General features: G+C 36.4%; 1 protein-coding gene across 3 annotated transcripts in view; it reads right to left on the bottom strand.

The window, feature by feature from the left end:
• Positions 1–14,126, bottom strand: part of TMTC2 (transmembrane O-mannosyltransferase targeting cadherins 2) — a 243,499-nt gene that overhangs the window by 56,071 nt on the left and 173,302 nt on the right. For all 3 annotated transcript variants that reach the window (XM_072335783.1, XM_072335789.1, XM_072335797.1), the window contains 3 exons: positions 11,588–11,673; positions 10,562–10,746; positions 8,816–8,894 (listed from right to left, as the gene is read on the bottom strand). In XM_072335783.1, coding sequence (XP_072191884.1) covers positions 8,816–8,894; positions 10,562–10,746; positions 11,588–11,673 — 350 coding nt within the window. The remainder of the gene's footprint in view (positions 1–8,815; positions 8,895–10,561; positions 10,747–11,587; positions 11,674–14,126) is intronic.

Here is a 14,126-nt window from a genome sequence, read left to right as displayed (position 1 = left end):
AATTAAGCTTTGACAATATCAATCTAAATGCCAGTCTGTATAAAAAGGGACTTTATTCTCTCAAAATCTTTAAAGGAAATTCTCTGTTGATGAGAGAGTCCTGATAAGCCTCTTGTATGGGAAATTGGTAATCACAGCCTGAACCTCTGATTAATCAGCTGAGGCAAGTGTCAGGTCAGCTGTGGGAGCACAGGTAAGAGTAATTTAGCTGTGCTCCAGGAAGGGGTGGAGCTTGACTCCACCTCCTCTAGACCTCTAGACTGTTATAGAGGAAATAGACATGGTGGTATTGGCTGACACTTTGATGAACATGAACCAGTAGTGTTCCCAGGTGGCCAAGAAGGCCAGTGACATCCAGCCTTGTATCAGAAAAGGTGTTGCTTGCAGGAGGAGGGAAATAATTGTACCTCTTTACTCAGCTTTGGTGAGGCCACATCTCAAGTACTGTGTCCAGTTTTGGGTCTGTCACTGCACGAAAGACATTGAGCATCTCCAGAGATGGGCAGCAAAGTTGGTGAGAGATCTGGAGCACAAACCTTATGAGGAGCTGCTAATTGAGCTGGAATATTTCTGTCTGGAGAAGAGGAGGTGCAGAGGAGTCCTCATCACTCTCTGCAACTGCCTGAAGGGAGGTCATGGTGAATCAGGGGTTGGCCTCTTCTCTCATGTAACTGCTGATAGGACTAGAGGGAATGGCCTCAAGTTGTGCCAGGGGAGATTCAGGTTGGACATTAGGAAATACTACTTTTCTGAAACAGTGGTCAGGCAGTGGAATGGACTGTCCATGGAGGTGGTGGAGTCACCATCCCTGGAAGTGTTCATGGGACAATTAGATATTGTGTTGAGGGACGTAGAACTATTGGTGATAGGTGGACAGTTGGACTATATGACCTTGTAGATCTTTTCCAACCCTGGTGATTCTGTGATTCTATGATTTTATTTGTTAGCTATGATTTTATTTGTTAGCCTTCTCCAGTTTTAATAAAAAGCTTTGCATCTTGTTTTTCAGCAAATTACAAAGGAAACACATATGATCTGGATTCTGTCATTTGGGATGTATTCACGTCTCTAGGAAAGGTTCAAATAAGAACAATAATTTTCAGTTACAAGTGTTTATTTAGATGATTTTGCAACATCAATGGTTGAGTCGTTAGGAAAAAAATGGACTCTGTTGGCAGAAAATACGCAAACCAATGGTAGATGTGAGCAAGTTTCTGTATTTAACAGTTACTTAATTTGTAATATCATTCAAAACTAATGTTAAAAATCTGAAAGGTCACACAAAAACATCAGTGAAGTTTAAGAAAGTTGCATTCTACTTTTCCGTTAAAGGCCACAGTACAGAAAGAAATTCATGGAAGTAGGAATGGTAAGACAAATTGAGAGTTAGCTCAGTTCCCTAATGCATATCAATATTCAGCTACATGCAGCAGTGTCTGCACAATGAATGGTGGCAAGAAATTCAACAGGCAATTGGAGTAAAAAAGATAAATAGTCATTCAAAAAATGTCTCAATTTTATAGGATTATTTATACACCCATTTCTGTTATTTATATATGAATTTCTTGGCCTACTTCACAAGGGGAAACATAGACTATTAAATTGTAGCTCTCACTAATGTAGTACAAGAAAGCACATTAAAATGCAACCGAAACACTATTTAAAGGAGTGTATATATAGCTCAATAAAACATCCATTAATACTTTGTGACAAGAGAATGAGTAGTGAACACTCCTTTAAATAGACTTATGCCACTGTAACAAAAATTCTGGTACTCAAGTAAGTACACGACTAAAATTTTAGAAAGCAAACTTTCTATGTTTCTTCTTTGGGGATTGGAAGATCATCTCTAAAAATACAGCAGAAACAACAAATGCTAAAATTATCCCTGGATAATTAATTAAGAATAAATAAATAGTAACAATAGAAGTAAACATTAAGTATTTATATTAAATAATGAGAGAATCAGTTTTTTCCCACCTGTTTCCTCAGAAACACTGACTTCATACTTGATAATGAAGTATAATACAAGTTTTATGCAAAGCTTCCTATTAGAAAACACATGGTAGGTTTATTATGTACTGTATATTGTTAAAAGTCAAAATTAAGTGCCATCTGCATGAAAGCATCTTTCTTCCCATACCTATCTATGTGGTTCCAGATTAACCTCCCACCTGCTGACTTCTGATTTGCTTGGTTTCTAATTCATTGTAGATAACATAATTCTTTCAGTACCACAGCAGCCAGACCTCAACAAAACCTAAGCCAAAGCCATCTCCTCACAGGAAACACAGCAATGAGTACAGTGGAACCATGTCTGCAAAGGCACTGTGCTTCTGTGGGTGCCACACACTCACAGTTTCAGATTAAGAGCATAAATTTTTCTGTAGTTCTTCTCTTAGGACAAGAGACATTGCTATAAAGGTAGCTGAAAAAAAAAAAAAAAACAACAACAACACCTCTCTGTAGAAGGAGACAATGCAGGGTAAATATGCTTTGCATCATCTTTGCATGTATTATCTGCCACAGAGCTATTGGATGTTAAAACTGTAACATAGAAAAGTCCAGAACAGAGCAGAACTCAAAACAACAAAGAAGACAGAGGTGCACTACAAAAACGAAAAGCTCTGCTATGAAATTTTAGTCATAATTTACATTTCATTTTTCCATAATTTCTTTGAATTGGGAATATAAAGAGGTGCTCTTAGACAAAAAAGATGGCAGCCTCTGTTCCTGTGTACTGCAATACCATAATGAATCTGTATCCTTCCCAATGCAACTATGCAGCCCTCTTGTGCAAATTAAGGCTGCAGATGCACTTAACATAAATGCACAGCATATAAAATTTCCTTCTTTTTTTCCCATAGGTATCAGTGCATACAATAACATAATAAATCTAGGAGCATAGTTTGCTATAGTGTATTGATGTGTAGGATACGCTACAAGAGATTCAGTCTTGGTGATAAATATGCAGTGCATGCACATCCTCTCTGAAACAGCTGAAGCATGTGAGCTTAATGAGCATCATGATCTGCATAGACTAAGCATATTGTATTTTTTTTTCTTTCACAGAATAATCTTGAATATTTCAAGAAATGCACTGTATTTTAAGCAGGTTTGTGATGGATGGGAGTCAATCCACATTTACTTTGAGCAGATTCTTACAGGCCTCAATTAGCCAAAGCAAAGCCTTTGATCTGATTTAATTAGACCAGTAATCTACTTTTGAAAGAAAATACCTGAAGTGGAAAACAGATATAAATGAAGGGTAAAACAAACGAGTTGCACCACAAAACAGTATGGACTTAGCACAGCTGTTTCCTGTTACACAAAGTCTTACAGAGAATGGAAAATATTGACAGAAATGGCAGCGCTGAGTTCACCTGAGACAGATAAGACCATTTTCAATTTCCAACAAATGTGCAACCAGCAGTAATCTGTAAGGGTACAAACTGACTGAGAATTCATAACTGAACTAGTGATTGCACTCTTCAATTTTTTTATCTTTTTATTTTTATCAGCATACCGTGGACACTTTACCATAATAGGTTGTTGTTTTTTATAAAACATGCTTTATAGAAGCACTTTCCATTAGAATCGTGCCTAACTGGGATTTCTGTAGTCCAGTTTCAGCATCGGACTATATTTTTAGTGTACAAATGCCTCTTTTCACATGAAATTTTTTATGTTTAAAATACAAAGACATGATTGGCTTAGACTCCTGTCCCTTTCAGAATACTGTCTAAGAAAATAAAAGCATTTCACAATTATAGTTCAATGGCCCAAGGAGAGAAAACTAAGAAAATTTGAGAACCAACAACCCCCAACTTGTCTCAAACGCTGCGTCTACAATTCCCCCAGCAACTCAGTGCTGTAAGTTTCATACCCAGTTTGTATCCCTAATGTGAATAAAGTGAAAAAACAGGAAAAGGATCAATCAGCCTGGAGATTTACAAACAGTTTTGAGCAGCAGACACGAACGACAGTAGTCTGCAAAGTTTGTGTAGGGTTAGAATGGAGCCTGAGGGGGAAGGAAGGAACAAAATCTTTTACACTTCTTACTACCAGAGTGAACTCCATTTGTATTCTAGATCATAAAACAAAGTTAATGTGAAATAAATAAATAAATAAATCCTTTTTTTTTTTTTTTTTTTTACAACAAAGTTTATCTAACAAGAAAAAAGGTGTTTGTAATGTACATCATTTTGTAAGCAATTACCAGCAAAACTTTATGGGGAACATAGTAAGTGCACTGATGGTTGGAGCTGAGACAAGTGGAGGCACCACACTGCACAAGATATGATACGGGATACCCATTTCACAGCTTAATTATCTTTGGTACAAGTAAGCCTTGTACAGTATGAACTGTAAAACTATGCCAACAAAAATGTTTCTTGGAGTACTAAAAAATATTTAAAAGTAATTTGATTTAAAAAAAAAAAACAAACAAAAAAGCGTTTAATGGGAGAGGGGAGGCAAATAGGATAGGAGCCTTAACAATATTAACAGGTTTGTACAAACAGCCACATAGCCACATCCACTCAAAAGCATAATCAAGTAAGTGATGGTTATGTTACAATCATCAACACAAAAAAATCTCTCAATATGCTAAGCCTCCATGCTTATGATGCAAACTTCTGTACCAGATGTAAAATCTGGCTCCTCTTTCCTGTTCTGTACCTGGTTTTCACTGTAGTATGATTTGTTTTCTGTCCATGTGCAATGCAGCAGATTAGCAAGGAGTAATCTAACCTGTGCATCATTAACAATATTCATTCCTGCAATGCTAGCTTCTTTTGTAACTTCAATTCCTCTCATAAAAAAAAAAGGTTTGAAAAACTTTGTATGAAATGTACTTGAAAACAGACATTCAGACATTAGTCAGCAAGAGCAGATGAAGTGTGATAACAACATTTATCTTTATGACTTTATCTTGCCAGTCTAAACCTGAACATCACCACTCCAGCATCTTTGTTGTTATGTTTGCAATATTAAAATAAAGCCTTTGTGCCCCACCTCACACCAATTCACTGGCAGGAGTACGAATTACTGTAGCAGGTGGGCCAGTGTGGTTTTAAAAGCAGTGTAATACAATCAACTGTATAATATCAGGTTTCAAGAACGCAAAAGACATCGAGAGCAAAGGCTGATCCTTAAGCAATCCTAATATTGGCATTAAAGTGTTCAAGATCCCACAGGGACTATTTTATCTTTTGACCCTAGGTTTTAATTGAAACTTTAAACAAAATATATTACCTATTTAATGCAGCTGATCTGGACTCTGGCCTTTGTAGTGCATGCTGTCATGCCAAGCAAATTAATCTGTGTAACCTTAGTACGTACTTTTTAATTTACATCAAAGAAATATGACATAGAGAAAATAAATATCAAGCCAACCCTACAGAGCCTGTTGAATAATTATTTTGTTTCTAGTTTTAGAGTTTAATTTTTAGCTGTTTGGAGTTCTTTAAATTAAAAAAAAAAAAAAAGAGAGAGAAAAAAAAAAAAAAAAGTTTGACTTCTTGGTACAAAGCCAGAGAAACATATGGTTTCTTTAGCTGAGTTGTTGCACACCTGGCAAAATAAATCACAGCAACAGGAGACCAAAATCTACTCTGCAACTTTTCATATGCACAAACTTAGAATACTTGATGCCGGTCTTCTGGCCCTGCCTTTTGTATGATTAAAATGCAAAATCAAACAAATACTTTGCTTCTTGAAGCCCAATATTTTTTCCTTGGTTAACCGGGAATTTACTTTGAGTTTTGAAGAATGAGTCAGCTGGACAGATTGGCACGCTAGAGGAATGAGTCCCTGGGCCTGGCAGAGCAGAAGGCCAATAGAAGCAAGTGCAGGAAAAGAACTGTAAGACAAACAGGGAAAGCAGGTGGTGTAAAGGCTTAGCACAACCGGAGTGCTAATGCCTCCGCACATGGAGTGCTGGAGCTCAAACCCTGATTCATTCAAACAGTTCATCTTCTGTTTATTTTCCTTCATTTATTCCATCTACATAATACATGGAAAAAGTCTTCATAAAATCTTCAATGAAAAAATCAAAAAGTTATTAGAAATTAAAGGAAGTACTGTTTCCTTAGATCACATGCCAATATCTGACACTGAAACAAGCAAAGCTATTGCCAAATACTTGGGATACATCAATCATAGTGATGGCTGCATCAGACAGATAATCCTCAAACTGTAACTACTCTTTGTTTCCATGATAAGCCATGAAGACTCTCTCAATATGTCTTGACAGGGAAGGATTCTTCCTTCCTGCGCAGGTAAGGAGCACACCCCAGCTGCCTGCCCTTCCTCCTCAGCACACTGAATGGGCACAGACCAGAGACAGCTTCATGTAGCACCAGGCACATGAGACAGGACTGGCCTATTTCACTGCCTCAAAGTCTCCTAATTAAAGGCAAGCAGTAGCCAGACAAATTTATATAACGCTGTATATCAAAGGTAGTGTTATGGTGTGAGTGTTTATAACTTTGTCTTGAACATCAAAACAGAAATAAACAATCCAGTCAGCTCTCTAGTGCCCAGTGGCACTGTAGGAACCGCAGAGCAGATGCGCTCCTGATTATGGATATGTTTGCCTTGTTCTCCTGTCACATTCAATGCAAAGAGGTGACTGAATTGGTGTTTAGGATTTATCTCACCCAAGTCAAACTAGCAAGTCTAAGCCAGCCATCTCAGCTCCTTTTACAGAAGAAGAATGCTTGCAGAGAATTTTTCATATAAACTAAAATAAGCGTTTAAGACAGGTGGGCTAAATTACTCCCCAGAGGTATCTTTTCTTTCCACCAGACAAACAGAGCACAGCTACCCAGTTCTGATATTCCATCTGATCTTTACACTGTTACAGACAGGAGAGAACAGTCTGATTCAATTTGTCTAACTGCAGTATGAATGTTCTGGTGGACACACCCAGGACAGCTTTAAACAAACAGGCTGTTAGCATAGCTGCACTGAGCACCGTTGAAGTCACCATCTGGCTCTTCACCTAGCCTCTTGGATTGCCTCTGCAATAGAGCCAATAAGCCACACCTCAGCAACAAACATGAAGCAAGCCCTGGCTTCTCTGCAAAAGCTGCAATCACAACAGCAACCAAAATACAAATATACACTATGTCCAGGATAAGCTGTATGTTACAAAGTCCCATACTAGCCCAAAAGAGGCTATAGTAAGCTCAACTGGCCTGACTTGTTATGCCACCATGATATTTGTGGCTGCCTAAAGGCAGTGAAGCCCAGCACACAGACTGAGCAGTGGAGGGAGCATCTGTAGCACCAGCCAAGCCCGGGCAAAGGACTGAGCTGGTCTTTGTGCTCACTGTTACTCTGTGAGTTAATACATGCAAATCCCAGAAGTAGAGTGAACTCAGACTTTGTGGACTGAGGAAAGGATAAAGAAAGCTGAGAAAGGCCTCCTGAATCTAAAGAAGTAACCAATAGAAAAAGAAGTAATATATTAAAGAACCTTTTAGGTCATTGTGATTCTAAAGGGAACACCTATTCATAAGAAAGAAAACAGGCGACACAAGCCTGATAACGAACAACCATGATGTGGGTAACAGCACTGGTTTTCATCTTGTAATTTCTGTACTTCTGACAGCACTTTTTATCAGAATTATGAAATACATATCTGTTCTAAAGAGGGCAATCAAACTTCTGAGGGTTTGCTGAAGCCCTGCAGTACATCAAAGCCACTACAGGACACCAATAATAAGCAGATGCTTAATTCCCACAGAGCTATGGCTGTAGATAACCCCATCAAATCCATCAGTAAATGCTGATAAATATAAATGATGAAGCAATAGTTCAGCCAAGACTCTACAAAAAAAAAAAAAAAAAAAAAAAAAAAAAAAAAAAAAAAAAAAAAGTGTAAATTTTAGACATTTGCATTAATCTAGTAGAGCTCTGAATTTAGGAAGAAGTAAATCTGCATTGAACTGTATGAATTGTTAAGAAGACATTAGATACTTTGTCACAGTGACAAATATTTATTTTAGCATTTGCAGAGATTTGCAAATATATAACATCAGTTACAACCAGAGTTTCAGAGTACTTTTCCCAGGTCCAGCTCCATGTAGCTCTAAGGAGCTACTGAAAGATAAATTTTCCAAATAAATAGATAAGTGTGAGTGATGCCTCCTTTGACAGCTGTGTTAACCAACACACAGCCTTACCTTTTTGGCATGAGGGAACCTAATTGCTTCTACATGGATTTTTTACTGTTCCACTTTAAACAATTTGAAAGGCATCTTAAGACTGCTTCTTTCTCAGATAAGAGCTTGCAGAATCTACCTCATCAGAAACTGAGGTGGGTTAGCAGAAACGCATGCTTTTTTAACAATAATTCCTCTTAAAACATCTCAGTAACAATTAAGAACCTTTCCTCTTTTTTGCAGATCTGAACAGTACAAATAAAACATATATATATATATATATATATATATTCTTGTTACTTGTTTAATGTATTTGGTGTATAGTCCAATGATTAAGAATACTATCTTATTAAGAATACTACCATATTAGATGAAATTTTGTTATAACTAAGGTCACTTTTCACTCCATTTTTCTATAAAGAAAATGCAAATTCAGTTTCAAAGATAAATAAATAAGAGATTAAAAAACCCTAAAAACACTCTTAGATATCCAACAGTTGACAGTCTCGGCATTTACTATGCTTCACACAGCACTGTATTTGCTGGCATGTAAGTTCTTGAACCTGGTTTGTCTATTATCTACTGAAAGCAACTATTCTGTTATTATTAGCTACTTCATTCTGAAGCAGTAACAATATACTTACCCATCATGTTGTATAAGCTCTGTGGTGCAAACTGCCTTGGCATTTTCTGTATTGCTTCTTTGTAAACGGTTAGGGCATCCTGAAGAGAAAGACACACATGGGACAAATCGTTAGTAAAGGACCGATTTCAAAAGCAGTTTTACATATAAATTATAAGCAATCTATCTTCTCCAAATAAAGAGATGCAGAGAGAGAAAACACATCTGCATCATAAATATCACAGAACTCTCACATTTCTCATGCAAAAAGTTATAAAAATTCAGTGAAACTTGTTGGCAAGAGATCAAATCAGTTCCAATGATACGACTCCTTTCCCACATAAAAATATAAGGAAAATTTCTTTAAATTCCTTGAAGACTTGTGAGTTTATGAATGTACATAAAATTATATAGGCCAGTAGACAATATGGGATAATATCAAATAGTAGACAAAGGATTTTCTGATGACTAATCTACAGTAAGTGACCTAAAAATAAAGAAATCATTTTCTACCACCAAGGAATAACAAAATATAATACTCACAAGCAAAATTTTGCTCCACAGAATGAGATGGACTATAGTTAGGAATGCCAAAACCATTTTCCCTTCACAAACATGCTGTACTGTGAATTACTTCATTATGTACCTATAATTCATTCAGCACTTCGAATCCTTACTGGTCAGTCTGTCCACTTTCCACATCATCTCATCAAATAGCCACAGCATCAGACAACTGAAGTGTGCCTGAAAAATCTAAATGCATGATCAATCCTGGGTCAGAATGTCATGACCACCAGGTGGAAACCCAGTGTTTTAAATTATTGAAATCTCTTGCGCCATCAAGGCACTGCACTCTGACTCTACACTCTATTAGCCATGCAGGCAATACGCTGCTGTTCTCTTATCTTCATGGATGCATTATCTGTCTGTGCCTGCTTTAACCAATTAGTAACTGCATCTGTCAGAGCTGGATTCAGCAGTCAGATGATAGAGAATACGTAGAGCTCGTGAATGTCTAATCTTAGACAACCAAGTTAGCTGTCACAGTCAGAAAGAGTTATATGGATCAAAGCCACGCGTAACTCCTGTGCTGAAGCATCCTTGGCAAAGCAAAGAGAATGACTTTCTTTCAAATACTGTAAAAAGTGAAAACTCAAGAAAATAACCAGTTTTAAAAATTTCCTAGGGAGAGTGGAAAGGAATGTCAGCTGTCACATGTGCATGTGTAAATGAGATAGATGTGTTCAGTGCCATGTACAACTACCTATAAAAAATTCAACTTAATATAGCACCTAGGCCAAATTACCTCAAAAGAACACTAGAATTTTAGCATACATAACCTGCTGGGATGCTTCTAATCACTGAAGTTTTGAATCGTTTCAACTAAGTTTAATTCTTGGAAACATTAATGCACTTTAATAACTAAAGGTGGACACGCTATTTTGAAGTCAAAAGCCAATATATATTAGTTCAGTTGGGCTGTAGCAGCCTAATTCTTTCTCCAGCAATAGGGACAAAGACAAAAAGAATGAATTAGCACATAATCAGACATGATCACTGATAATACCAATTCTGACGCCAGAACATCACACTGCAAATTAACATCTTCCCACTCATGGCTGCAGAGAATAAATACTCTCTGCAGAGAATACTAATCATGATTTGGTGAAATTCAGTCAATTAATGCCTGTGCTGTGTTTTGACAATCTGGATGGAAGCAGTGGGCTACTATTTGGGCATGATATTATAGACAAATCTGGAGTGTTACCTCATATTGTCCTTGTTCATGAAAAAGTTTTCCTAAATTATAAAGACAACTAGTAACAGAGCTTTTATGAGCATGAGGATCTTTCAAATTTTCATCGGGGATCTCTGAACACTTTAGGAATGTCCTCCTGGCTTCCTCTGTCTTCCCTTGGTTCATCAGGATGATGCCAGTATTTAAATAGGCAGCTGTGAAGATGGAAAGAAATGTCATATTTTTAAAGTAATATCAGAAAGAGATCCTGTTACTATCTAATTTGGCTTTTCTATAATATAGAACAATTGCTCCTATAGAGAGGAACAGGTGAGAGTGTAAATGTTCAGCAGTAAGAAAAGGAAAATAGAGGCTATAAAAACTGAGGAAAGAGAAAAGGAATCACTGTTTAAGCTGTGTGCTCCGTGTCATTCCTCTGTATCAAGCATGTGGTGCCAGTGCTTGAAATATTGAATACTTGGTATTTTTACATATTTATACATGCATATGTATGTGTATGCACACACACACACACATGGAAGATTCAATATTTCACCTACAGAAAAATAACTTAAAAAGCATTTACTTAATTTTGGAACTGTTCATGGGCAACATCTTATGGACTACTTCCATTTTTCCCATGTAAGAAAAGAAAAATTAAAAGACTTAAAAAATATTTACATTATTCTCTTACACCACATGCTATAAAAATCAGAGACTGGCTATAGGAAAGAGATAACAGGAGTCTATAAATTTGGGCAGAAATATCTACTGATAACTATCCCAGATCAGAAACATTCTAAGTTCTAATTGTGCTGTCCAGTGTTAAATCCCTATCTGCTTCTTCTCTTTACCACAGTAAATAATACCACTGTAAAATTTCACCACAGTAAAACAAAATGTTTTCAGCTGGAAAGGGTGAAATTTCTCCTTTGACTTTCAGAATGAAAAAAAAAAAAAAAATGAGGAAAAAAAAAAATTGTCATTAAAGAGCAGGAAGATGTCCTTTAAAACACTAATCAATATTATGCAAGCTTGTCCAGCTGAAATACTTACAAGCTAATGTGGGTCTGCTACCAATAGCCAGTTTATAGTAATGCAACGCCTCTGAAAACCTGTTGTTTTCCTGAAGTAGCAATCCTCTGCACACAGGTGGAAGACAAAAAGAGAGAGAGGAAGGTCATTCAAAGTGTAATTTCAAAACATATTTTATGTTTCATCATATCAAATTAAACATAAATATTAAAAACAAAACAGAGGCTGTGGATGCTCCCTCTCTGGAAACATTCAAGACCAGGCTGGATGGGGACTTGAGCAACCTGGTACAGAGGGAGGTGTCCCTGCCTATAGCAAAGGGGTTGGAACCAGGTGATCTTAAAGATCCTTCCCAACACAAACCATTCTGTGATTCTATGATAAGCTGATAGAAATATAATAACTTCACACATTACTAACAATTCAGATTGACTGGATTTTTGCCTGAAAACATGATTAATTCATAGACAAAAGGTATGTTCATATGACTTTACCAAAGCCGTTACATTCAGTAGTTTCAGCTTGATAGAAACAAGATTCATTGACTCATTTGACAAAATGATTTTTTAAAGTGGTTGAAGTATCATGAAGTTATTTGTAACCTTTAAGTCACTCATGTTTAGTTTGTTTTCTCTCCTTGACTTGAATTAAGCAGACTTTTTTCAAATGCACAATAAAGTTAACCACCTAACACTTCTCTTGTATTACTTTAACCAGTTCTTGCTGAGCAATTTCACTATTATCCAAGATAGGGCTAAGCATCTCATCCATTCTTTTTTTTTTTTTTTTTTTTTTTTTTTTTTTTTTTCCTAAAGTCTTCTTTCTGCTCCAACCAAATTTAATAACTTTAGGGATGTCAAAAAAATGATTCTTAATTCTTTCAGTTCTGTTAGTTTCATAATTCATGAGCATTAATTAAAGCTGTTATGACAATTATCCCTGTGAATTATAAATTACAGAAGCCATACAGAAGGTACTGAGAAATCAGTGGTGTGGAAATCATGAATTCACAACTGTATATGCTTAAATGAGCATTTAAAGCATTGCAGCTTTTTAAGATCAGAAGAAGTATATACAAATGCCTTAAAAAGCAAATATAAGAAAATCCTTAATAATTAGTTATTTTAGAGCTCAGACATGATCCAGTGGGAGGCGACGTTGTTTATACACCTCAAACTACACAGGAAAAAAATAAATATAAATATTTCTCTTAGAAGGTAGAAGACAGAGTGTTGTAATTTCCATTTTTATTTTTCCTACAGAATCTTTCTCTCCTTCCTCTATGCTTCTATTTGATAGTAGCTTTTCAGACTGCAAAGAGCTTGGACATTTTTCCATTATCCATTCAGAAAAACTTTTTCCCTCCAAAGACTTAGACAAACTTCTTGACATAAACGAGTAGACTTCAGGGGAATAAGAATGTGTTGTTTGCTTCTGATCACTGGGTCAGAATTCAACAGAATGGCAGAATATATATATATGTATATATATATTGTCTCCATCTCCACCATGTAGCCTCACATTTGAAACATTATCTGTCCATTAGCCCCAAGTTAGTCAGTAAAAGACTTAGTTCCTATTTCTAGTCTAAGCACTTCTTCATGTTAAGAGAAGTAACTGGTTATCACAAACACAATAAATTATTTTAGTATGCATATGTCATTTGAGCTTTTTGGATTAAAAGCACTTTTATTTATCATTTTTATCGTTTTTACCAAATTGATCTTTTCTGTTCACTACATGCTCTAGTACTTGCACCCTTGATTTATTACTTGAAACTTTAAGGTGTTTTTCCCATACTTCGACTCCAGAAGACTTAAAGAAAAACAAAACAAAACAAAACAAAACACAGTCGTTTTCTCTAACAGACATTCTCTTTCTCTAACAAACATATAAAAACATAAGCTGCTTGGATGTATGACTGAGTATTGAATTAATTGCATTAATTTCAAATATTTTCATTTCTATGATTTATGAGCTTTGCTATAAGCAAAACAAAACAAAAACAGAAGGATGGATATGACCTAAAAACCCTGATCAGGAATGAAACTGCCTCTCCTTGTGAAATCAGTCCTGATTGATCATTGGTTTTCCCTGTGACTTCTGGCAATACAAGCTTACTCAATTTATGAGCTTCCAGTTCTAGTTTCAGGTTAAATGAAAATAAGAAAAGTTGTAAAGAAAAATTAAAAAATATAATTTTCAATGAATAAAATGAACAGAAGAGTCTGAAGAGATGTGCCTAAAGAGAGATGCTTCACTTTCCAGATGAAAAATCAGTTCCTCCCTGGCTTTAAGCTCAAACAGGATGATGCAAGCATATAAATATGCTCAATAACCTCTAAGATCAATGCAGGAGGAGGGCAGAAGTTGCTCCAGACACAGAGCAGAAGCTCCCTGCAGCCCAGAAGAGACTTGTGGTGGGGCAGGAGGGCTGGAGGAGCTGCTGCCTGTAACAGTCTCTGAAGGGTAGGCCTCACGGTATAGAGCCATGTTTGGAGAAGTTCTTGAGGATCAGAGGAACATGGAGAGGGGCAGATAAAGTGAGGCCCATAGACTG

Source organism: Excalfactoria chinensis, chromosome 1, assembly GCF_039878825.1.
Source record: "Excalfactoria chinensis isolate bCotChi1 chromosome 1, bCotChi1.hap2, whole genome shotgun sequence".
Taxonomy (NCBI): domain Eukaryota; kingdom Metazoa; phylum Chordata; class Aves; order Galliformes; family Phasianidae; genus Excalfactoria; species Excalfactoria chinensis.
This window is presented reverse-complemented; position numbering and strand designations above follow the sequence as displayed.